The 23,718-nt window shown below is 51.4% G+C and overlaps 2 protein-coding genes across 3 annotated transcripts in view; one reads left to right on the forward strand and one right to left on the reverse strand.

Annotated features, from left to right (window-relative positions):
- RECQL5 (RecQ like helicase 5) overlaps positions 1 to 23,718 on the forward strand; it is a 32,588-nt gene that overhangs the window by 3,907 nt on the left and 4,963 nt on the right. Inside the window, exons 6-8 of the mRNA XM_039859691.1 lie at positions 489 to 600; positions 1,824 to 1,986; positions 6,882 to 6,961. Of these exons, the coding sequence (XP_039715625.1) occupies positions 489 to 600; positions 1,824 to 1,986; positions 6,882 to 6,961 (355 nt within the window). The remainder of the gene's footprint in view (positions 1 to 488; positions 601 to 1,823; positions 1,987 to 6,881; positions 6,962 to 23,718) is intronic.
- On the reverse strand, positions 14,876 to 22,287 carry SMIM5 (small integral membrane protein 5). 2 transcript variants are annotated; one of them, XM_039859697.1, is made up of 3 exons: positions 21,744 to 22,287; positions 15,912 to 16,140; positions 14,876 to 15,476 (listed from the first exon to the last, which is right to left on the reverse strand). In XM_039859697.1, exons 2-3 carry the CDS (start codon positions 16,036 to 16,038, stop codon positions 15,367 to 15,369), a joined length of 237 nt encoding a protein of 78 aa, XP_039715631.1. In that variant the 5' UTR covers positions 16,039 to 16,140; positions 21,744 to 22,287; the 3' UTR covers positions 14,876 to 15,366. The 2 variants fall into 2 exon arrangements, with proteins under 2 accessions (XP_039715631.1, XP_039715630.1); XM_039859696.1 differs by having other exon boundaries at positions 15,912 to 16,072; positions 21,744 to 22,145.

Below are 23,718 nucleotides of genomic sequence, written 5' to 3' on the forward strand. Positions count from 1 at the left end.
TGCCCAGGCCTCGTGGTGCTCTTCACTCTCAGAGGCCTCTTAGTCTCTTGTTTCTGTGGATCCTGGATAGCCAGGTTGTCTGTCATCTCTTATAGATGCCCAGAGAGAGCTAACATGATTCACTTAAATCCACAGAAAGGAGTCTAGACATGAATGAGGTCTAAACTGAGAATTGTAACTCTGGAATTCTTTTTATCACTCTGTGCCCACACTAGCAGCAAGGGATGGGTTTTTATAAGCCCAGGCTTTGGAGGCCGGTGGATTTGGGTTTGAACCTTGGCTCTAACATTCATTGAGTGCTCTTTGCCACACTTATGTTTATTAGCTCAGGCTCAGGGAGGTAAGTGCTCGGCCCAAGGTCACACAGCTGATAAGTGATGGGTTTAGGGCATGTGTACAGTGCCCAACACTGTGTCAAACCCAAGGAAGGCCTAAGGGAGATCCAAGGGAAATATGAGTTCCCTTCCCCAACTTCCCCTCCTTTATAGGTCTGAAGGCTTCTGAAAGAACACTGGTGCAGAATGAGTGGATGGAGGAGAAGGTCCCTGTAATTGTTGCAACCATTAGTTTTGGGATGGGAGTGGACAAAGCCAATGTCAGGTGAGCTCTGGTTCTTTTCACCTTTCTGATCAGGGCCTGGCTCAGGGTGGGCTGCCTAGTGCTCTTGCCTGGAGGACCAGGTCCATGTCTCTTCCTAGGGCCAGCAGGGATGGAGGCACCAGCAGAGGGTCCCTGGTGTACAGCCCACATACTGACAGTTCCTGTGCAGCCTGGTCCCCGGTGACTGCACAACACAGTTCTGCTGTCCCCCAGGAAACGGGGCAGCATGCAGACCATCAGGCTTATCCATTAACATGGCCCCATCCACTCACATCTTAGCAGATGGACCCCGTGAGGGGGTGGATGAACTATCTTAAACTGTTCCCTGTGGGAAGTCAAAGGCAAAGAGCTTGTTCCCATCGTTCCTTGCTACTGGTTACTGACAGGCTGGAGGAGATGGGTACATCCCGGTCTCCTAGGCCCGCACTGGCAGCTGTTGGGAAGTCGTTTACCTCTAGCCACACCTGACCGTCTGGAGCCTGAAGTCCTTTGCTCTGATTAATACTACCAGTAAAGCCTTGTATGATTTATGGAGCACTTTTGTGTGCATGGTCTTAAGACTCACAATGACCCTGAGTTGGTCAGGGTGGGAATTAGTCTGTGTACTACATTTGAGAAAGCATGGACTTTGGAATCAGAGTTTGGACCCTGGGTTGGCTGTGTCTTGTAAGGGATCAACTTTGAAGTCAGACACACATAAGTTCAACCCTTGTTCTATTGTCCCCTTGTAATGTCACCTTGTAGAAATTTACCTATCTGAATTTCAAGTTCATAGTCTCTAAAATGGAGTTACCGCACATGGTGGTGACTAACAATTGAATGAGACAAATATATACACTGGCTAGTAGGTTTTTAAAAAATGTATCCCTTTACCTCTTCAAAAAGGTTATAAGGACTTTTTCAAGGTTGTGCAGTTCATAAGTGGCCTAATTTTTTTTGTTTAAGTCCATTGGGCCTCCAACTATGAGTTTTTTTTGGTTTCTCATCTTCACTGGAATTGCCCCCTTAACTGCCATGGCTTCTACTCTGACCTGATCCATGGGAGGCCTGATGATGGACTGCAGGTGTCTCAGCCATACTTAACTCTGGGATCGTCTCTGCCTCCACCCGCTAGCCTCCCCACTCCTGGTCACTGTGGAGAGCCCTGCTCCGCTGACTCAGAGTCACTCTTCCCTCCGGTCTTTTGCCACAGCTTATGCTGCTTGTCCCTTTGGATCCTACAGGTTTGTTGCCCACTGGAATATCGCCAAGTCTATGGCTGGGTACTACCAAGAGTCTGGCCGGGCAGGCAGGGATGGGAAGCCTTCCTGGTGCCGTCTGTATTACTCCAGGAACGACCGGGACCAAGTCAGCTTCCTGATCAGGAAGGAAGTAGCAAAACTCCAGGTGAGTCCTGGGCAGTTGTAGCCCTTTCTGTCTGAACCCACCACTCCCAATTTCATGCAGCTTATTTCTGGACTCTGATGGCGCTTCTATAAGCTAGAGAGTTGCTCCTGGGGCTAGAAGGTGTAGGAAAATGGGAATTGTGTGTTGGTGGATGGGCAGTTTGCAACAAGCTAGGTTAGAATTTTTTCTTTTTATTCTATTTTAGTCTTTTGCATGGGTGTTGTTTTACAAAGTCAAGGTCATTCTGGCTTGTTTTAGTTAGTGTCATCATATAAGCATTTCTCCATATTGTTATAAGTTCTTTGTTTTTGTTTTTAGCTTTTTTTTTTTAATCGTTATACATTCTTTGTAGAAAGCCTAGAAACAGACCCAAGTATATAAGAGAACTTGGTGTATGATAGGTAGCATTATTAATCAACAGAAAAAGGATGAACTGTTGAATAATGGGTGCTGGAAAAAGATAAAATTAGATCCCTACCTCCCATACCATACATATATGAATTACAGATGGATTAAAGACCTCAAAAACTGTAAAATTGGGGAGAAACTATATTATGGCCTAAGGAAGGGAAGAGTATGTCCAGATTTTAAAAGCAGAAACCATCAAGGAAGATATTATCTATTTGACTTAATTCAAACTAAAAATGTCTATATAATGAGAGACACCATAAACAAAGTGAAAAATGAGCCATTGTTGGGGAAGATATTTGCAATATACATAATTGACTGAATATGTAGAAAACTCCTACAGGTAAATAAGAAGCAAACAGCTACATAACAAAAAGTATGAATTTCCCAGGAGAGGAAACCAGACTAATAAATGTATGAAGTGTTGCTCAACGTCACTTAGGAATCAGAGAAATGCAAATTAGACAATGAGCTGTAGTTTTATACTCATCAGATTGGCAAAAATGTAAATCATCTTTGTAATCATTGTTGCTGAGGATGCGGGGAAAGGGTAACTCGCAATGTGGTCAGGAATTTAAACCAGCATGACTGATTCGAAGAGAGATGAGGCAATTCGTATAAGTGGAGGGTACTGGTACTCTGTGATTCAGTAATTCCACTTCTAGATGGACAAGTTGTCAAATATATAAGGTTGCATGTGTACAAGGATGTACAGGGATGTTTGCTGGAACACCATAATAGTGAGATCGAACTCTTCCTCTGTAGGGTGTCGGATAAGTGAACAGTGGATTCGTCACACAGTGGAATGGTCTGGAATAGTTAAAAATGACCCAGTTAATCTACATGAATCTACACGTGGATAAATTTTCTCAAAGCATAATGTATGAAGTTGCAAAAGGCTACACGTAGACTTTTCCACAGAAGAAAGATTGAACACAAGTCCTTATTTCTGATCCCCACCAAAATGACAATGTGAGGACAAAAATCTATATAAACTCAAAAGGACAAGAACAGGAGAGAAGACACCAGGAGGTAGAAATGACAACAAATGTCTGCTTAGAAAATCTCAAAGACTGCTAGAAATCTACTAGAATTCATAAGAAAACCTGGCAAGGTGGCTGAATGTAAGAGAGATTTTTTTTAAAACAGTAATTTTTCTCTGCATTACTGTTAACACCTAGGAATGGAAATGAAAAGATATTTAATTTGCAAGAACAAAACTTATAAAATACCTGGAAGCAAATGTTACAGACTAGTAACGAGAGACTTTCAAAGCTCCCCAGTTGATTTTAATAGGCAGCCAAGGATAAGAACCACTGATTTAGCTGAAGAAAACTCACATCTCATTGAAAGCAAACAGGCTCTGAATAGGTTCAAAGAGAAGATATAAAACTGTCAGTTCTCAAAGTTAGTATAAATATCTAATGAAGTTCCATTTGATATCCCAAAAGGCTTTTATTAGAAAGTGGAATCTTAGATTTCTGAGCTAGAATAAGAACCCAAGAACAGCTAGGAAAAATATGAAAAAGGAGAATGGTGACAGGGACGCGCTTAACCCCATATCAGAACGTGCGGTAATGCAACTGTCATCAAATCCACAGAATACAGTAGCATCAGTGAAACAGATGAGAGGATTAGGAATAAGTCCTAGAATATGTGAGAATTTATTTCATGAAACTGATAGTTCAGTTTAATGGAAAAAGTAGATTGTCTAACAGGTGGTGCCGACATATGGGCTGTCCTTCTGGAATAAAAGGGCCCCATTTAACACCTAATTTAAGAGATAGGGTAAGAACCTACATGTAAAAATCAAATAAAAAATATATTTGAATATATACAAAAAATTCTTAAATTTCTTTAAATTCTGAACCTATGAAAAAAATTTATGTGCAAAAGATACCTTAAACAAAGTCAATAGCTAAATGATAGATCTGGAAAAATATTTAATGTGGAAGGCAAATAAAAGGTTAAAGTTGACAACAGAGAGCTTTCATCCACTGATACAAAACACAGGATATGAAAAGCAAAGGACATGAAAAGCAAGTTCTTGGAAAAGCTCATCCAAAGGTGTTTGCATTCAATAGTAATCAAATAAATGCACATTAAAGAAACGTGATTCGACACACATGTAAAAGAGCTCTAACACCTGTTGTTTGTGAGCGTGTGTAAGAGACAGTGCCCGCACTTTGCCAAGAGAAAGATGAGATGTTACAGTCTTTTTCGGGAGAAGTAATCTAGCAATACCTAGTAAACTGTAAAATGGCCCTTGACCTAGATCTCCTATTTCCCTGTCTCATGAAATGAAAGTGCCAGTGCATAAGCTCATGTGCTCGAGGGGCCTGTAGGGCAGAATTGTTCATGAGGACAGAAAATGGAAAACAAACTATCAGCAATGAGGGCTGAAGAAATTATAGTACATACTCACCATGGGGTAATAGGCATAGCTGAGGGCCCAGGAAAGCTCCTGTCTCGTTTTTAAAAAAAATCATATTGACCACTCTTCAACAGTATAGGTCAGCTCATTCTCTACCTGCTCTATGGAAATGTAAGTTCCAGGAGAGCAGAGACCTTCCATTTCCTGTATATCTGTAATGCCTAGATCAGTGCTGGGAACACAGTAAGTGCTTAATACACGTTTACTGAATAAATGAATGAATGGGGAGAGAAGGTGAATGCATGTAGGGATTGGGGATGAAGGGGCCTTGCGTGGACTAAGAATGATCATTTGCCATGAACTAAGGGGGTGTGATTAACTTATCTCTTATCTCAAATTCACATTAGACAAGAAAAAGATTTTGGTGATTGAGTATAAGTATTTATTTAAAGCTTACTAACACAACGAATTATAAGCATTCACACCGGGCTCATCATTGTGACCTTCGAGATCATTTGAGATAAAGAGGAGGTCCAGAAAGCTTCCGGAGAGGTGATACATGAAGGACTGGGAGCCAGAAAAGCATCCGTTTTCTCCATCGTAATAGCAGAAACGAGACAGCAATGAAACAAGTGCCTTAAAATTCCAAATAAACTAGAATCTCCAGTCTAGAATTTTCTACCCAGCCAACCAATTAAGTGTGAATGTAGATAAAGACATTTTCAGACACAAGGTTTCAAACAACTTTCTCACATTGAAAAGTTAGCTGCTAAAGAATGTTCTCTTTGTTCTCCTACAGATTGGTAGTTACAAAATAGTCACAGGGAGGTGAAGTAAAGCAGAAGGAATATAGTCAAATAACATTCTAGTAACTGTATGGTGCCAGGTGGGTACCAGACTTATTGGGGGGATCACTTTGTAAATTATATATAAATTTCTAACCACTATACTGTATGCCTGAAACTAATAAAATATAATATTGAATGTCAGCTCCAATTGAAAAATTAAAAATTAAAAAAAAAAAGATGTTCTCCACTGCGGAGGCAGTAAACTGAGAAAGGGAATGTGGACCCTGCCCCAGGAACATATGGAAGGGTGGTCCCAGAGAGCCAGCTGTGCACCAGGCCTAGAGAACAGTGGTCCAGGACTCAAACCGGGGTGGGGCAGAGGCTCCAGGAAGGAAGTTTTCAAAGACAAAAGTGGAACCTGCCATCTTTGGCCCCTAATAAAATGAGTTTTTATGATGTCAGAACATTTGAGGGTGAATTAGTGACACACTGAAGTCTAAGTAAATGAGAAAACGAGGCAGCTATTAATTTCAGGGGAAACAAAGTTGTAGAAGGATATGTGATCATGGGAAATGTAAAAATGTAATCACGTGCTTTAGCTCTGAACAGTATTGACATAGTCATAATAAGGAACATTATGATTTAACAGGAAGAAATTGTGGTATAAACATATAGGGAGAGTGGGGGTAGAGGAAGTATGTGTGTATCTCTGTGCGTTTGGGAGGTGAGGATGATTCACCTTCCAGAAGCAGGAAGTTAATAGATAATGTTTCAGATACCAGTGTCTTTTGTATCTTTACTTTTCTGTATATATATTTTTTTAATTTCACAACTTTTTAAAAGGAACATTTGACACATAGGCATGTAGTACGTAAAGACAACACATAATCCCAACACTCAGAAGTAATTGCTGTTGACATTTTAGTATGCAGTATATCCTTCCATACGCACAGAGGTACATATGTTCCCACATACCTAAGTACACGTACTCATGCTTGTATTTACTACTGTTAAATTAGATCATATTACACAGTAGTTCCCAGATGCCAGTTCATGGGCCTTTGCATGAGAATCACCTGAACAGCTTTTTGAAAATATCAACTCTCAAAAGCTCCAGTTCCAGAAAGTTCAGTTCAGTAGTCTGAGAGTGGGCCCTATGTTACTCTTTTAAAGTTACTCAGGTGATTCTGATGCATGATCAGGTTTGGAGACACTGTTTCATAAGTGGCTTTCTGAATGTGATTTGATCTCCTTCATCAATTTTTAGGTTACAAGGTGGTCCAACTATGTAGGACTTTTGCTAAATGGTCATTTCTTGTCTCCAGGAAAAGAGAGGGAACAAAGCATCTGATAAATCTGCCTTCTTGGCCTTTGATGCCTTGGTGACCTTCTGTGAAGAATTGGGGTGAGTTATTTCATGAGTTTCTGGAACAAAGTGTTAGTGAGATCTTTTCTTCCTGCAGCATCCACTAGTTAACCAGCTAATGTGGGGGCAACCCTTGGGCCAATGGCTTTCATGCCGAAAGCCATTGTGTGGGGCATTTCCTGTCAGGCAGCCTCTTCTGTGGAAGGCCCCCAGCAACTCTGGTGGTACGAGGACTCATTGAATATTTTGGTTGGTCGTCCATCCACTCTACTTCACCGCCTTCTGGAATGGCTGGCCCCATAAGTGACTCAGGCCTGAGTCATATGACCAGTTCTGAGCCATTGGCATTGTGGTCATCGCATGCCACTGAGCTGGACCACTGGCTTCACTTGAGTAATAGCGACTTATCCAGAAGCCAAACAGAGGCGTGCGACCCAGCTTATCTCTTGGCGGGGTTGGGAAATATGCTTGAAGAGAAGTCAGCTTTTCTAACATAACACCAGCCTGCCCACTTGGAACCCACTTATCTATTTTATCTGCATCTGCTGGTATAGTCGGGGCCCTGAAAAAGCCTGATAGCTGCAGTGACAAGCAGGCTGTGGCAGGGTGGGGTCTGGGCATGAGCAGCTGTGAGTACACCGTGTGAGGGACATCCAGGAAGCCTCTGGGCAAGCTGGGAGCACTTTGTACTTGTGTAGCCTTTTGATCTGCAAAGCTCTTTGATTCCTCTGCTCTCATTGGCCAGATCTCGTTGGACAGCCCTGTCGGATAGATGAGGCAGAATTGATTGCTTTAGACTTAGAGATGAACAGACCGAGGTCCAGAGAGGTCATGGTCACAAAGCTCATAGTAGACAGAAGCCGCTAAGCCCAGATCTCCCATTATTCAGTGACATGCACATTTTCATATGTATGTGCCATCTTGGTTTTTGCACAACCAGGTCCTTGAAGCGTGAAGCTCATTACACATGAGGTACTGGTGTCCGGCAGACGTCGGGACTCTTTTCTGCAAGTCAGGGAGGAGCTTATTTGGGCCCTGTGTTTTGATTCCCACCCCCAGGTGGCACCCAGACTGAAGCCCTTTCCTTCTCCAGGCAGCCATCTCTCATTTGGCCATGCCGAGCAGAGGCGGTTGGCTGCAGGGCCTGGACCGTCCTCTCCCCGACACCACTCAGCCGTTTCGAACAGAGCCTTTTTCAGGCACTGGTACAGGGAGGTGCTCAATTAGGTCTTCTTAGGCTCCTTGAGCAAAGCACTCATAATGAAAGGGCCAAGTGTCCTTGCTAATTGTAATAGTCCCCTCTGCTGGAAATAACCTTGGCTGGGTTCTTGTCCCGGATGAGTCTGAGGCTCTGTAGGGCTGTCCGGAGATTTAGCCCTGCCATATCCCAAGAGGCTAGGCCTTCCCAGGGGCCTCTGCCTGTTTTGCTCCTGTCTCATGCCAGGGAGCTGGAACTTCTTAGTGTTGGGGGGTCCAGGCATCAGACTTTCTGCCGCCCTTTGTGCAGCCTCATCTCTTCTATCTCATTTGCTACTTTTGAAGGTCCCAGTGTCTAGGACTTCCAGGCCCTGGAATGAAATAAACGCTGCTGATGTGACTGGATTTGAAATTGCTCTTTGGACATTCCTTTGTTGTATAAATGGTGTACAGTGTGAGGAAAAGGCCACTTCCCCTCCAGATACTTGCCCCTTTTCAAAGAATAGTCCTGGTTTGAGGTTGAAGTTGAAGCAGCTGTTTGCTAAGGGAGGGGACCTGGCAGCGAGGGCCAGGCCAGTGTGGTGACTTTGGCAGAGGCGGATACATTTCTACAAAGACAGCATTGTAGGAGCCGGGGTGCATGGGGGCTGTGGGACCCTGTGAGGGCTACCTGGGCATCTCTGGGACCAACGGAAAAGATACTTGTGTCAGATGCATGAGGCCAGGGTGGGGCGCCAGCGAGTTTCCTCTCTTCTCTGCATACAGCTACTTCCTCTGAGTGATAGTCAGGAAGAGCACTTGATTATTCATGACAGGGCTCTTTATCCTTTAGTGTCAAAAGGAATAGTAATTAGGTTTCAAGCAGCCTCTGGCCTGGAGGCCTCAGCACCTAGTTTGAGATGGAAGAACAGCTCCATGTTTTGGTCTAGATTGAACTGGGCTCTGTCATCTCTTGGGCTCACTGTGTGAGGGAGCCAGTCAGTGGCCCTGCATCTTTCTGTTTATCCATTCGCTTGCTCATTTGTTCATTCATTCATTTTTTTCAACCAGCAAATATTGGTTGATACTGACTCTGTGCTAGGTACAGTGGTCGTGGTGGATACAGGGGCGAACACGAAAGGGCCCATCCCCTGCTTTTATGGTACTTGGTCCAGTGGGGAAGACAAACACATCGTAAAATCATAAAAAAAATTTTAATTCCAAACTGTTAAAAGGAAAGGCACGTGGTGTTTTGAGAGTGTGTAACAGGGGGCTCCTTTCTTGGCCCCCTGAGAGTCAGGTCATGACTCTTCATACTTGTGAGTCACCTCAGGTGGAGAGAGTATACCAAATATAGTAGCAAACAAGGTGAGAAACAGGACCACGATGACGAATAAGCTGATCACTGCCAGGCCCCCAAGGTCCCAGGGCCTCTGCCAGAACTCATCATTCCAGATGCGCCACGGTTTTGTTATCAGTGAGTCCATGTGAACCTAGAAAAGGGGACAGGCTCTGAGTGCGGGGGTCTCTCCAAGGCCCTGGCCCAGGTGTTACTCTCCTTCCTCCTCCTCCAAGTTCACCCTCTGGAGCAATCTCAGGGGACAGCCGGCCCACCTCCGCAGCTAGTAGACACTGAAGTGATGGTGGGTCTTTGGGCTCGATGCCTCCAGCAAGCAACGAATGGACTTTCCTCCTCTGCAGAGACAGGAGCAAGGACTTGGGTTCTTCCTGGAGGCTACGTCTGGCTTCTCCACTCCTTTCCTTAGCAGCCCTGTTGTGAGCACAGACTTCCTCTCCTATCCCTGAGACCTGCTTAGCTAGAATCTAAAAAGCACTGCTCTCGATCCTTCCTATTTTTCCTGTCTCAATTGCCAAACATTTGGGAAACATTTTGAGAGACAAGCATAGTTGCAGCGGAGTGGGCAGACTGAAGCTGAGACCTCAGTAAACTTCCTTAGAGGCAGCTGAAAACAGGACTGATCTTCTAGAAACACAGTCAAGAGCAGCAGGCTGCAAGCCTGTAGCCACTTGAAGAGGAAGGAGGCAGTTGTTACCTGATTCAGTTTCCTAAAAGAGGGCAGATGAGGGTAAGCTGTCAGCCCCACACTTTGGGGACCTGAACCAGAGGCTAGCAGGTGACCAGAGTTGCACTTTGACTCAAAGAAGCAACTGTTGGAGGAAAAGGTATTCTCATTACCAAGTGGCCCTGACCAGAGTTCATTGTTGTCACCAGAGCAAACAAAGATGGGCTAGGGCCCATTGCCTAGCAACCCTTGGGCCTTTTCTGCCTTTCAGACTTAACACTCCGCTGTGTTCTGCCCTTTTGTGATGTTCATTTCAGGGAGCTGCTTGAGGTACGTGTGTTGAGGTGTCCTCACTAAGAGAAGTCAGACTTGGGGGTTGGGTAGGGGAAGAGACAGGCCATCTCTCTGCCTCACCTATGGCTGAGTCCTCCCTCTACTGTCCCTTTAGATGACCTTTTGAGTAAAAGGCCCTGCCCTGAGCTCAGGAAGCCCTGGGCCAGACCTGCAGCACAGGCTGCTCCCTTGCTGTGTGCGTGGTGAATGATTAACCGCAGCTCCCGCCGGCCCCTCCTGAGCTAGTTTCTGGGTGGATGTGTTTATCACCATGGAGGCCCAGGTTTCCTGTGGAGACATAACTTCTCCCTTGGGGCCTTTGTCTGCCTCTCAGGCACGGCCTCAGCGGCTTCCCGTGGTTGGTTCCTACCCACTGGTGTGATAGGAAGTGGGAATGGAGTGATGCCCTGGCACGTGAAACCTGGTAGCCACCATCCTCTCCTTTATGAGACAGAATTCAGATGCCAGCTGTGGCCAGGAACTGCGCCAGGCATGCCGTCCAGTTGTGAACCATGATAGGCAGACCCCGCCCTCCCAGAGCCTACATTCCAGCGCACTGGTCCTCAGCCCAGCTTGCAGAATCATCTAGGAGTTTTTCCAAACGCCTGTGCCCAGGCCTCACTTCCTACCACTTATATCAGTCTCAGGACACGTCAGAGCCCCGTGCTTTGTAAATCTCGCCAGGCGATTCTCATGGGCAGCCAGGTGGGAGGAGACCGGTGATGAGCAAGCTCGGCAAAGTCGTTCTTAACCATCACCGGCTTTGTTGACCCCTGGCCTACCTGATGCTTCACATTTCCTTCTGTAAAGCCCCCTGACTAATGCCCTGGGCCTGCCGAGTGCTCCCAGCCAGTGGGCTGGTCTCTAGCACACCCTTGTACTTCTGCTCCATCAGTTAAGTTGGATGCCTAGCAAGAGTAAGCTGTTTGTGGCAGTTATTATAATTACATAATAAAATGAAGCAACAAGAATAGCTACAACCCCAGTTTTGCAGTTGGGGGTGCAGAGGTTGAGCAACTTACCCGTGGTCATGCAGCTAAGAAGTTAACTGCATTGGGATTTGAACCCAGCTGTTCAGCTCAGCTGCACAGAGTCTGAGTTCTGAAGCTGCATTGTATCTCAGAGTGAGTAGAGAGACAGTTGTTTCTCTAAATACCTATCTGACCACTTAGGAATGATTTGGGAATCACAAGTAATATTCTCGTTAAGATATTATTTTGTCATAAACAACTATAAACATTTTATCAAAACCGAGAAGGATTTCACACTCAGATTTCTTTATAGATGCTTTCAAGTTCTTGCTCTGCTATAAAGAAGCCAAAATTAACAAATAGACAGTACAGGAACTCTGGTCAGCAAACCCACACTCAAAGACAAGACCCTGGCCCTACCTCAAAAAGACTGGCTGAGGGAGGTGCATGTGTATGTTTCAGTTTAGAATGAGGTGTTTAGAGAGTGCACGTGTTGTACACAGAAACGTTGCTTAAACTTTTTCAATTAATTGCTGGCCCTGATCAGAAAATTCTACTGAAATGATCACCATGGAGAGAAATACGATGGGAGGAGGCAGAGAGGGCTGTTGGTGCATCTGGCAGAGCCTGGCCTGGGCCGCGAGTACTCTCCTGGACAGGAAGACGACGGAAGAACTAAAATTAGGAGTCAGGGTTCCATGGCAGGCAGCAGGTCCCAAGGAGAGTGAGGAAACTATTTTTAAGGACAAAATTAGTCCTCAGTTTTTTATGATCTGGAATTGGTATTATCCGCAAGCAGATATGTTGGTTGTTGCGAAGACTTTTATATTGTAGATTGCTTTCAAATGTTAATGTTCGAGAAAACAGATTTAGGAGAAAACCATTTTGTATGTTCTCTGCCAAGTTTTGCCAATGAGATTCTTGCACCGGTGGCCTCTCTGGTGTCTGATAAGGTGTAATATGCAGAAAGTAAAATGCACAGATCTTAAGTGCAGAGCGACACCTTTTTGAGGAACTGAGAAACCACTGTGTGGTGGCACAGAGGCCACAGTTGGTGTGGGGGCGGCATCAAGAGACTGGCGAGGCTGCTGCTGCAGTGACCGCAGGCAAACACTGAGGGCGGCTTGGTCCTGGCTGCGTGGCAGGGGACTGGGGAAGTGTGGTGTCCAGAGTCAGCCAGACGTTCTCTGGGCCCAAGACAGCCCGACAGTCGTCCTTTCCGTGGCCACCACCTTTCTTGCTGTGCCTCTCTGTTTATTCTTTCCCACAATGGAGGAATTGCTGCCCCTCTCCATGCCACATCTTCCCCAGAGAAGACCCATGGCGGGAGCTGCCTCTGCTGGGAGTGTGCCAGGCTGCAGTGGTGCCAGAGCAGATCTGCTTGGTTGAGCTGAGTGGCAGCGAAGCCTGTCCAGGACTTGGCCCAACAGCTAGAGAAGCCATTGGTGGCAGGGTTCAGTGTGTGCCAGTTTACCAAGGAATGGGGAGGAGTCAACCCTCCGAGGCAGGGACAGCATCTTATTTGGACCTCAGCAGTTAGGTATTACCCGGCCTAGAGAAGGAAAATGCAAATAAACCGGCCAGTCAGCCTGTCGGTGCCCAGGGCTGTCCATGGTCTCCACCTCTTGGCAGCCGGACCAGGAAGCCAGAATCTTTTCTAGCGAAGAGGCTCAGGCTCAGCCACCCCTGGGAGGGGACATTCTTGATGCCGATGGAAATTTGCTTAAAGAAAAGTCACAGGGGATTGGGCTGTCATGCTGTTGGAGCAGCTCCTGAACCCAGGGCTTACCAGAGACCCTCCAGCTGTGGTCCAGGGACTGAAGAAGGCAGGGCTTCCCATCAGGTCCTTCCCACCTTCCCTGTGTTTTCCTCCTGGGAAGGAGACCTAGTTGGGCCCCGCCCGCTCACAGGGAGTTATTTTGAGCCTGTTTAGGGTGTGGGTATTTGGGACATAGGGCTGGTTGATGGGGGGTGATGGAATCCACTGTAGCTGGAGGCCTCGGGGCCCTGGGTGTGGCAAGCAGGGGCTCTGCAGCCAGCCAGCTGGGCCCAGAGGCTGGCTCTGCCACTTTTCGCTGATTGAACTTGGACAAGTCACCTAGTGTCACTAAGGTTCAATTCCTCATCTTTAAAATGGGGGTAATAATGGTATCTACAGCATCGACGTTGTTGTGATGATTAAGTGAATTTATCTGCGTCGAAATTCTTAAGACAATGCCTGAGCGTGTATAAGCTTTGTCATCACCATCACCATCACCATCATCATCATCATTATTATTATTATTCTGAATCCCATTCGTTGGTTGCGGAGGGGGGCTGGAAGGCACAGACAGACTCTTGGATTTCTTTTATTTTGTATGGAAGCACTTCCTCTCTGGGTCTTCAACCCAAACCAAACCCGTCAGACAAGTCCATGGGCACAAGGAACTGAAACCAGCTAGAGTGAGAGCATCTCCCGCTTGCATGCCAGCTGGAGGGGGCCAGTGGCAGGGCTGGCATCCCCTCCCCACTCCCTGTGTTCTGGAGGGATGGGGTTCTGCCCTCAGGCAGCCAGAGCATGGGCTGCCCAGGCCAAGATGACAGGCATATAAAAAAGTCAGACTTCATGGCTCTGGGGGACCAGTGGGGAAGGAGCGGAGGGGTACCATGGAGCCTCTGCTTGCCCTACCATCGTTCCTGGGTTCAGAGCTCTACCTGGAAAAGTCTCTGCAAGACGAATAAATCAAAGGGAGGGAGGCAGGGCAGTGTCGCGTTTCAGCAGGACCAGCCCGTGCACTGCTCTGGATCGGCCCCTCGTTCGAATGGGTAACTCACGTTCGCAGAGCTCTCGGGCTCTGCCCGGCACTGTGCCAAGTGCCCAGCCTTGGTCATGTCAGTGGATCCATGTGCGCCTCCCCCAGGAGGCAGTTACCGGGATTAGCCCACTTTACAGGGAAGAAACATGGCTCCAGAGGTCAAGTCACTAATCTATAGTTACACAGCTGGGGGCGAGGGGGGCGAGGCTTTGGACCCAGACAGTCTAGCACACACACAGGGAAAGGGCGAAGGGGTCGGAGCAGTACTAGGGGCCTGACCTCTCGTCTTTTACCCCAGAAGTTTGGGAAGACCCAGGGGCCTGAGCCTGCTAGCATGGGATGTACAGGGTGAAGTTAATCATGGCAATGGAAACTGTTAAGCGGCACTTCTGAGCCAGCACCTGCCTCGGGTACACACAGCCTCCATCGCTGCAGCGCGGGCGTCTGGGAGCCAGAGCTGGTTAGCAACTAGTGCGTGACAGGAATTTCTCTGCCCCCCTGCGCTGGTCCCATGGCATTCCCTCCTGTGTGGCATTCTCGCCTGTGTGTTTCTCCAGCTTTTGTGGGCACAGGGAGAGCAGAGGCCTGAAAGGACAGTCACTGGCCACACCCCTGGAATTCTGGCACAAGAGCCCAGCCTGGGGAGTCTGGCACTGCAGAAACATAACCAAAAAGCTTTTACTGGGGAAAAAGCAGGCAGATACTGGACATGCCCCCTCTCTGGCAGGGAGCTTGGGATTCAGTAGCTGTCGCACAAAGTCCCTCTCATTGGCCGGCTCCTCTCCGGTGTGGGTCAACATAACCCCGAGGGCCGGCTCCCCACAGATGTGGGCTGTTCCCCATCGAGGTTTGGGGACCCTACTTCTGTGTTTTGTTACAAAGTGCAGGTAGGCCAAGAACCCTGGCGGTTTACTGGGTCCTTGAGACGGTCAGCTCCACATTGGCACTGTGTTCATTGGCAGGTGGCGGTCTTGCGGCCATGACAGTCCTTATGTCCCTGATAAGCCTCCAGGTATCGGTATCTGGTTCCTGGGCAGGGCCAGAGCTGGGAGAGTGGATCTTGGTCTTGAGGGGTGACGGCTGCAGGGCTGGGCTGACACCTGGGCCATGGGTCCGGGAATCTCCTCTCCTCGGTCATCCATCCCTCACGGTGGGGTCATGGGCCGAACTTGGGCCTTCCTGCCTCGTGGCTTAGGGCAGCAGCAGTGAGTGCAGCAGCTGCTACAGGCTATCAGCAGCAGCAGCACAACGGCGGCTGGAGGATCGGGGGAGAGAGGCAGAAGGCACTGGAAACTCCGAGATAGGAAGACAAAGAACGCCCACCTCCTTCCAGAGAAGCCCCTCTGGAGGGTGGAGTGGGGAGGGCCTTTGCCCAAAGGTCTGGCTCCCTGATCGGAAGTGCCCGGGGGTCTGATGAGAGGTCTTGACCGTCCCCTTGCCAGCCACCAGGGCCTGACCTCCTCTATTTTCTACCTTCCCCGCCTCCCAGAGCTCTGCCCCCTTCATCCTCGGGTTGGGGGTGCTGGGGTGCCTCTGGTTCCCAGGACTACCCACCCCTGCACTTGAGCAGCATGTCAAAGGACTAGGAGAAATCCCTTGGTTCCCCACAAAGGACACCTGCTTCTCTTCTGCCTGGGGACACCAAGGAAGAGCCATGGGCAGTGAGGAAAATCTGAGAGCCCCAACTGACCTGTGAAAAGGAGGATGACCGAGAAGGCCACGATCTCCACGGGCTCGGCCTGGGGCAGCCTCTGCAGCTTGAGCAGCAGCCTGTCACCCACTAGGCTCATCTCCTGCACAAAGTTGGTGGCTGCCATGCTGAGCCCGGTTCCCGCTGGGGTTCCTGCCGGTCTGTGCCAGACAGAGAGAGGACCTGAGTCCCACTGGGCTGGCTCCGGAGAATCCGCCCTCTCATTCACCTGCAGCCCGCAGAACGAGTTTGTCAGGTCTCACCCATCACACCCCTAGTGACTCCTGAGGGAGAAAGGGAGCCAGTGGGGCCCCCTCTGCTCAGTGGTGGTCCCCAGCCCCCACCCAGCTGTCACTGCCCAGGCCGAGAAAAGCTGGTGATGACAGTGAGCCTGAGAGCCTGCTGTGGGGGGGCTGCTCAGCAGAGCTGGGCACTGAGGAGGCTGCCAGCCAGCCACGGTTGGCCAGCATTTCTGACTGCAAGGTGGGGTGACTTCATTTACATTCCCTTGTTTCAGACACCAATCCTAGGTTTCCCCAGGGTGCCTCAGACTGGTACAGCTCCCCTGGTAGACCCTGGGTCATCCAGGACTTGGGACGCCTGCCCAGGTTCCCCAGCAGGGAGACTAGGCCTCAGGAGTCCAGCCTGGCGCTCTCGCCTTTTATCGTATGTGAGAGCAGAAGGGTCGGGGTCTCCCAAGAACAGGCTCTGGGGGGCTTCTCGCCAGGGTCAGCTATAGCCGACAACTGATTGGGGGAGATGGTCTGAGTCCCCTGAGGCCCCCTACCTCTCCCATCAGCCCAGGTTCTTTGCTCATACGGAGTTCTCCTGTGAGGAAGAAGAGGTGACACTGTGTCCCTTCAGTTTTTCCCGAGGGGTCCTCCCTCAGGATGGGATCAGGTGTCCCAGGGAGCAGTCTAGCCAGCACCTCCCTTCCCCGCTGGCTCAGACCTGCTCCTGTGGCCCGACCAAGAGAGGCCCCTCCGCTTCTGCACCTGCCCCAGGTGTGTGGCAACTCAGCCCTCCAGGCCCCATGACCCAGAGCCTCTTCCGGTCTGGAGAGCCTGGGGGGCCGAGGCTGTGAGTCGGCGTGCTGTGTGGCGGAGCTTCTTTCCCATTCCGCCTCACCTGTGGGCACAGGGAGCCAACACCTCTTTAGAGAGGGACCACGGACAGCCTTGTGCCAGCCCAGCCTGAACCTGTTCACCAAGGCAGCCCTGATCCAAGGGAGGCTGACAGGTGGTCAGGGGCGTTTGCCAGACCTTAGGCTCTAGTTACTGCCGCCCTGTCCCCGGACTCAGCCAGGTGGTTCTCCCGAGATGGCTGTGGCCTGTGCAGCCGGTCACACCCAGCGCCGCCACAGCATAGCTGCCTTAGAACCACCCCGAAGGTCATCTGCTTGCGCCCTCGACCCTGCACTTGGCCCTTGCCCTCCCTGTGATACGCAGCCTTTGCTTGGACCCCTCTGGGTGAAGTGGGAGCCCCAGTTGCTACCACAGCCCACCCCGTCCCTTCTTGGGGCAGCTTTGATCCTCAGAAGGTGGGGCTTCCTGCTGACCCCATTGGTCCCACCTGTGGCCACACAGGACACCTCTGCCCTCTTCTGCCCCTCAGTCCTTCAGGACCTGGAAGGCAGCTGGCGCGTGCCTCCTGCATCTCTTTCTTCACAAAGTGATCTCTGGTAGTTTGTCAGCTGCTCCTCTTAGAGCATTTGAATCATCCTAGATTTGAATGCCGCCTCTTCTCTTCCTGCTTTGGTGACTGGATGAGTCACTTCATTTCTGAGTTTCTCTCCTCGTTTTACGTGAAGATAAGATGCCTGTGTTCCAAGGCTGTTGGGATCGACTGCCTGGCAGCGCAGCTCCTGGCACAGGGAGGCATCCAGCACATGTGATTCTCCTCTGGCCGGGATCTGGCCAGTGGAGAGCCGAGGCAGCCTTTGGGGACAGTTCTGCCTCCTTGTACACTGTCAGTGACCCTTCCCAAACACCTCTGGGGAGTTTCATCTGTGTCCTTCATTCTAGGATGTTTGTGGCATGCGAGGTGAAGGAAAGCGGGGCAAGCTGGAATGGGGAGTTGTTTTTAAGTGATGATGGGGTAGCAGGCAGTGACGATTCCATGGAAAATTAGACGGTTTCCTGTCAAAAGTGGGAGGCTTCTGGAGTTAGTCTCTTAGCTTCTCTCCTGCCCCGTTGCGGGGTCAGCACATTTCCATGGAGAAGCTTGGGATCCCAGTTTTCAAGTGTACTGGGACTCAGAATCCTAGAATGCCAACCTCCTTCCTTTTACAAATGGGAAACAGACCTTAGAGAGGAAGTGCCTTCTCTGATGACAGGTGCCTGGCCAGCACTCTCCCTGCTGCCCTGCACTGTCTCTCGATGGAGTCCGTCTCCAGCAGCCTCCTCTTTGACTGCAAGATAAGTAGCCGAGGAGCAGACCACCGAGGGCCTCATCTGTGCGGTGGGCTCCGATCGGCCCTGGGCCCCAGAGCCCTCTGGAGGCGGCAGGCTCTGCATGAGCAGCCCCAGCGCACCCTCGTGAGCCTGGGGCGCTGCTCTCATCAGGCCTGAGGAACAGAGCTTGCGTGTCTGTCTGTCTCAGGTCCACCAAATTCTTTCTGGATCATAGGACCCCACTCCCGTGGTCCCACCAGACTTCCTCCCATTGACCAGTGGAGGAGGCTTGCACGAAAAGGGTGGGCCCCGCCCTCGTTCTGGAGTCTGTGGGCTTCCCCCGCCCTCGTTCTGGAGTCTGTGGGCTTCCCTGCTCCCCAGATTCCCAGGTGGACGGAAGCCCACGCACTGGTCTCATTTCTGGGGGACAGTCGGCACGGGGCTGAGGAGCAGGGCTGCTTCTCTCCCCAACCTCTTCATCTACGCTTGGTCTGGCTTTTTCAGCCCGGTTGGCCCCGTGCCTGCATTGCCTAATGTAGCCATCAGAGACACTCCTTAAAAGAGCTTTTTCACTTATGCTCCCACGCCCAAAGACCCAAGAGGGATTGCCGGGGGTGTGGTGTGGAGACACAGCCCCGCCCCTCCCCCAGCATCAGTCTGAGGGGCTGATCTCCAGAGCTGGGCGGGGGGAGGTTGCCCAGGTTGACCTGAAGCAGAAGTGCAGGCAGGAAATGTGGGATTTGTTGATCAGAAGCTTTAGCTCTAAAGTCAGCTGTCCTGCACGGGCTATGACATCAGAAAGCTGCCACCTCCTGCCCAGAGGACCTGGGCCCACTCTGGGAAGACTGTCAGCCCACACCAGCAGGGGGCCATGGGTGCAGATGGCAGCATGGCTTTGCACAAGAGGGCCTTGGGAGACCTGAGTTAGCCAGCTGCACCCAGCCCCGGGGTCTGATCCAGGGCTGCTCACCGGATCCCGTCTGTACCAGAAACGGGAGCGGGGCCGCTGGACACTGCCGTTCTGCCCCAAAGATTGAAGACAAGCCCCCTTGGCTTTTCAGTTGATGTTTTGTCCTTTCCAGCCCTGGATGGAGCATAGGAAGCCTTAGTGGGGACCATAGGGAAGCTGGAGGGGCCTCTTTTTCCCTAACGGGAGGAGGTACATTCCAGCAGGTCTCAGGCGGTCTTCCCAGTGGGCTATTTAAAGCAAGGCCAAGGGGGTATGTGACGCTTGGTGCCCAATATAGCCAGCAGCTGTCAGGTGACCATGTGGCTTGTGCCCCTCAGTTGCTTTGTAGGGAGCCCTAAGTGTTTCCGGCTGTGGCCTGGGGACAGTGGGTGCTCTGGGGCTGGCTGCTCCCTTGCACCTTCCCGGGTTTGGAGGGAGGAAGGCAGAGGTCTGGTGGGGCTAGTGAGAATCCTCTGTTCTTCCTTCTTTCCATCTCAGGTCCACCGGACTCTTTCCAAAACTGTACCTTCTACCTGTGAACCAGGGAACCCAACCCCATGCTCGGTCGTGTCATTGGAAGCAGCCAGAGCAAGTGGTGGCTTCCCTTGGCTCCAAGAAGGGGGAAAAATAGCCTTGGCTGCCCGCGGGGCCCTTTTCAGAGGGTGCTCCTGGCTGGCATGGCAGTGAGTGGAGGGGGAAAGCGAGCAGGGCAGAGAGGAAAGCTGGCACAGCTGGAGGAAACATTTCTGTGTGTGGCATCTCCTGGCACAAAGAACCTTGCGACAGAGCAGACAGGCATCCTGGAGGCTAGACAGCTGCCACTTGGTACTGAAGCTTCCCTGTTTCCTCCTTGCAAAACTGATACTCCAGCTCCCCCGGCGGAGCGGGTGGGTGTTTGTGACCGATAAGCTAAGCCAGTGTGTCCAGTGTGTCGATAGCTCAGGGCCCCCACGGCTTCTCGCTCTGTCCCTGTTGTTTTGTCAGGGTGGTTTTCAGCCACCCTTGCCCCCAGGGCATTGTTTGAGAAGCAACCAGAATGAATAATAACCTACAGTTGTTGATTTGTGGGGTCCAGAGGCCTGACCAGCAAGGCAGGGATGCCCACGATGCCCGCTTCTGCCTTGGCTCCAACTTGCTGTGAGACGTACATACTGGGACCCTCAGCAGTCCCCGGTTCCCCAGCTCTGTAGTGTTCCAGGACAGGAGGAGGCATTTTCTGCTACTGGTGATTGTCTTGAAGCCCCAGGAACTGGGCATCACCTTTCTGTCCCAGCTCAGGGACTGCGTTCAGGGGACGCCCACCCACCTGTGTCTTCCGGGCACAGGGACTCTCCTCCCCACCTGCCTGGAGCATCTTGGGGAGTAAGAGCTAACAGAGGTAGCCATGGGCTCACCACTGTGCCCTCCCTCACCCACCTTCCCACTCAGCATCTGTCTCCACCGTGTGCTACCCGTCACTGCAGGACGTGTAGTCTCCCCGGCCACCAACCCAGGCCAAGTCCCACGGCTGCTGCTGAGCCAAGAGCACTTGGACTGGCCTTTGGTTTCCACTTTTCCCTGGATCGTTGTTTTTCTTTCGAAGTAGATATTAGCTTGTTTGCTTTGGGGATAATATCTGGAGGATGGGGAGGGAGACCTTAGCCCTGGCATGAAGACAGGCAGGCACGAGAAATCAGCATCCGGCCTCGTCCGTTGGGACCCTGCCCAGGAGGGCCATTCTCCATGCTGCCCAAAGACCCACCTTGAAGTCAGCATTACGGAGGTGCAGCAGAGGGCCAGCTACCAGGGCGGACCCTGCCCTAGCCTCAGTCTCGCCATCCTTGCCTTTTCCCCCGGGTTTAGAGCCAGGCCCTTGCATTTCTGGTGATTCGCGATTCAGGGAGATTTGGGGGCTCAATGGGATCTAAATGGGCCTAGTGAGGAGCACCTGGACAGAGCCCTGAGTTGAAAACACCTGGCAGTGAGTGGCCCAAGCCCCTCACAAGAGATGGCAGCTGCTGCCCTTGTCTAGGACACAAATAGGCAGATCTGCCATGGGTCCTGCCACATCCTAGGAGGTAAGAGATAACTGGGCAGACCCTGCCTGAGCCTCTTGGACTGGGGTAAGGCAGGGACAGGGAGGGCTCTGCCTTGTTCCTAGGAAGAGGGTGGCTCAGTAGGCAAGTGATAATTCCCTCCCCGGCCCCGGCAGCCAAATCCCTCACTTAAGCCCCCTGAATAGCAAAAGCTTAAACTAACTTGCAGAGTAAGCGGATGCCCTGGGCCCCTCTGCCTGCTCAGCACACAGGGAGGAAGCCACCCTCGCAGGGGGCTGCAGGCCTATGTCCCCCAGTGCTGGCTCCCAGCCAAAGGAGAGCCCAGGTTTGAACAAGAGGCCATCCAGAGACTGATTAGGTGTGTCCCCCAGGGTAAATCGGGGCCCTCTACCTTTGGGGCGGGGGACCCTAGCTGCTCCGTTTACTTCGTTCCCCCTCATCCGTGGCCACTCACCTGGGAGCTCAGGTGTTGGAGCTGGGGGGGGCCGACTGCAGGTGCTTGGATGCCAGGCAGCCTCCTCGAGCCTCTCCGTGGCCCACCGCCACCTTTCCTTTCCTTGGCAGACACCTGTCTGGTGGCCCTGCTGCTCCCTGAGCGCCTCTTCAGTGCGAACAGCAGAGCGGCAGCTGCTTGTTGCCGCTGATGGCCAGCGCTGTCTCTGCGTCAGCTTTTTTGTTGTTGGTCATCCAGGAGATTCAAGTGTCAGATTACATGGGGCGGCCAGACCGCAGGGGAGCCAGCGCCACTGCTCCAGGACATGGTCAGGGAGTCCCTGCTGGGAACTTGTCCTGGGGAGGTCCCGGCGAGGGCCACTCCCTCCCTTCTTGTTCCTCCTCCTCTCCCTCTCGCTTTCTCTCTCCCCCTCCCTCTCTTCCTCCTGGTAGGTGTCTGCTAAGCCATGCGGGCTGGTCCTGGGTTGTGAGCTGATAAAAGAGGAGGTCGCTCTGGTTCCCTAGCAAAGATGACCCCAGGGAGGTTCCACCTGAGACGTGGAATGGGGAGGGAGGGAGGCCCCAAGCACCCAGCTCTTTGGCGTCTACCCCACCCTTAGGAGGGCCTTTGGGCCCGCATCCCATGACCACCCCAACCTGTCCCTTGAGGGACTCCCCAGCTGGTCCCTCCCTCTGGCCTCGCCAGGGAAAGTAGTGGGGGCAGAGACCACCCAAGCAGCCACCCCGCTGGGGGCATCCTGTGGGAGAATTTGGGAGTCCTGAGTGACTTGAGAGTGGCCTGTGCTTGGCCTGCTTGCTGGGGAGGTGCCTCATGCTCCTGGGGCCTGGAGGAAAGTGGACGCTGCTGGTCTCCTTGCCAGAGTGTCTGCTGGGCCATCTCCGCACCCCTGGCTTGGCCGTCAGAAGCAGGCTCTGGAGCCGGCGAGGCTTTTTGACATTTGGCTGGTTGTGCCACCACAGCCAACCAGGCTGTGCCTGGAGCAGGACAAGAGCTGCCCCCGCCCGCATGTGTGAGCTGTCAGTGGAGCCCTTTGAGTGCGAGCACAAAACCCCAGTGAGTCAGGGCTTGGGGGAGGGCAGGGGGATGGAAGCCAACCTTGTGGCCACACCACTTGGATGCCAGAGGCTCCCAGAAGCCGGACAGGCAGCCGCTGTGCAGATAGACTCAGTTGACGGAATGCATTACACGTTGCTTCTAGGAGCGATGGGAATAGTGCCCTCTGGTGGCCGCCTTGGCCTTACAGTCTCGGGTTGTTCAGAGCTGCGTTCTCCACTCAGATGAAGGGAAGTCCCTGAGACCAGGCTTCCTAGGGGCTGCGTAACAATCAGATCTCGTCCTTGGAGCCTGCTCTTTAGGGTCTCAGCTGCTTAATGGGTTTCTTGCAGTGCTCTCATTGAGAGGAGTTCTGGTTAGAGCCGCGACACCAGCTATTCATGTCCCTGGGATGTGACACCTTGGACAGCTCTGCCCCACCCCACCCTCTGCCACATCTTGTGGCTGGACAGGCCATTTGTAAGGGCTTTGATCCCGGGGCCTCTGTACCTGCCCCCATAACCAACTGCCCCCAACCTAGGGAGTCATAAGAGGGACAGCTAGAGGCTAGCACCCCACAGGAGCCGTGACAGGGCCAGGGCAGTGGAAGATGTGATGAGGACTCTGCCAAGGCTGCATCTCCCCGCTGCCTCTCCAGTGACTAGCAGAGATGCCAGCTCTCAAAGCTGTCTGGTTCCTGCCCTCGGGCAGCTCCCCGCCCCGGCTGTGTACACTGGGCTGGGCAGAGAGGCTTGTTGGGGACAACAAGAGGTCACTAAGAGACCAAAGCAGAGCTGAATGCTGAGGTCAGGGTGGGCCCACCTCCTGCTGTTCCCTCCCTCTCCCACCCCCAGAAAAGGGGGAGGAGTGCTCATGGTAAGAACCCTCGCTGTTCTCCGGCAGGCGCTGGGCTTCAGCGCTGCTTCCCAGCGGCCGGCACACA

The sequence above is a fragment of the Pteropus medius genome, unplaced genomic scaffold (assembly GCF_902729225.1).
Source record: "Pteropus medius unplaced genomic scaffold, Ma_sr-lr_union100, whole genome shotgun sequence".
Classification (NCBI taxonomy): domain Eukaryota; kingdom Metazoa; phylum Chordata; class Mammalia; order Chiroptera; family Pteropodidae; genus Pteropus; species Pteropus medius.

Excerpts from the sequence above, each read along its gene's own strand:
- SMIM5 (XM_039859697.1), bottom strand. The coding sequence starts at position 16,038 with ATGGCAGCCACCAACTTTGTGCAGGAGATGAGCCTAGTGGGTGACAGG. Across the intron at positions 15,477-15,911 it reads GGTCATCCTCCTTTTCACAG|CCGCCGTTGTGCTGCTGCTG; the intron begins GTCAGTTGGGGC and ends CCGATCCTCCAG.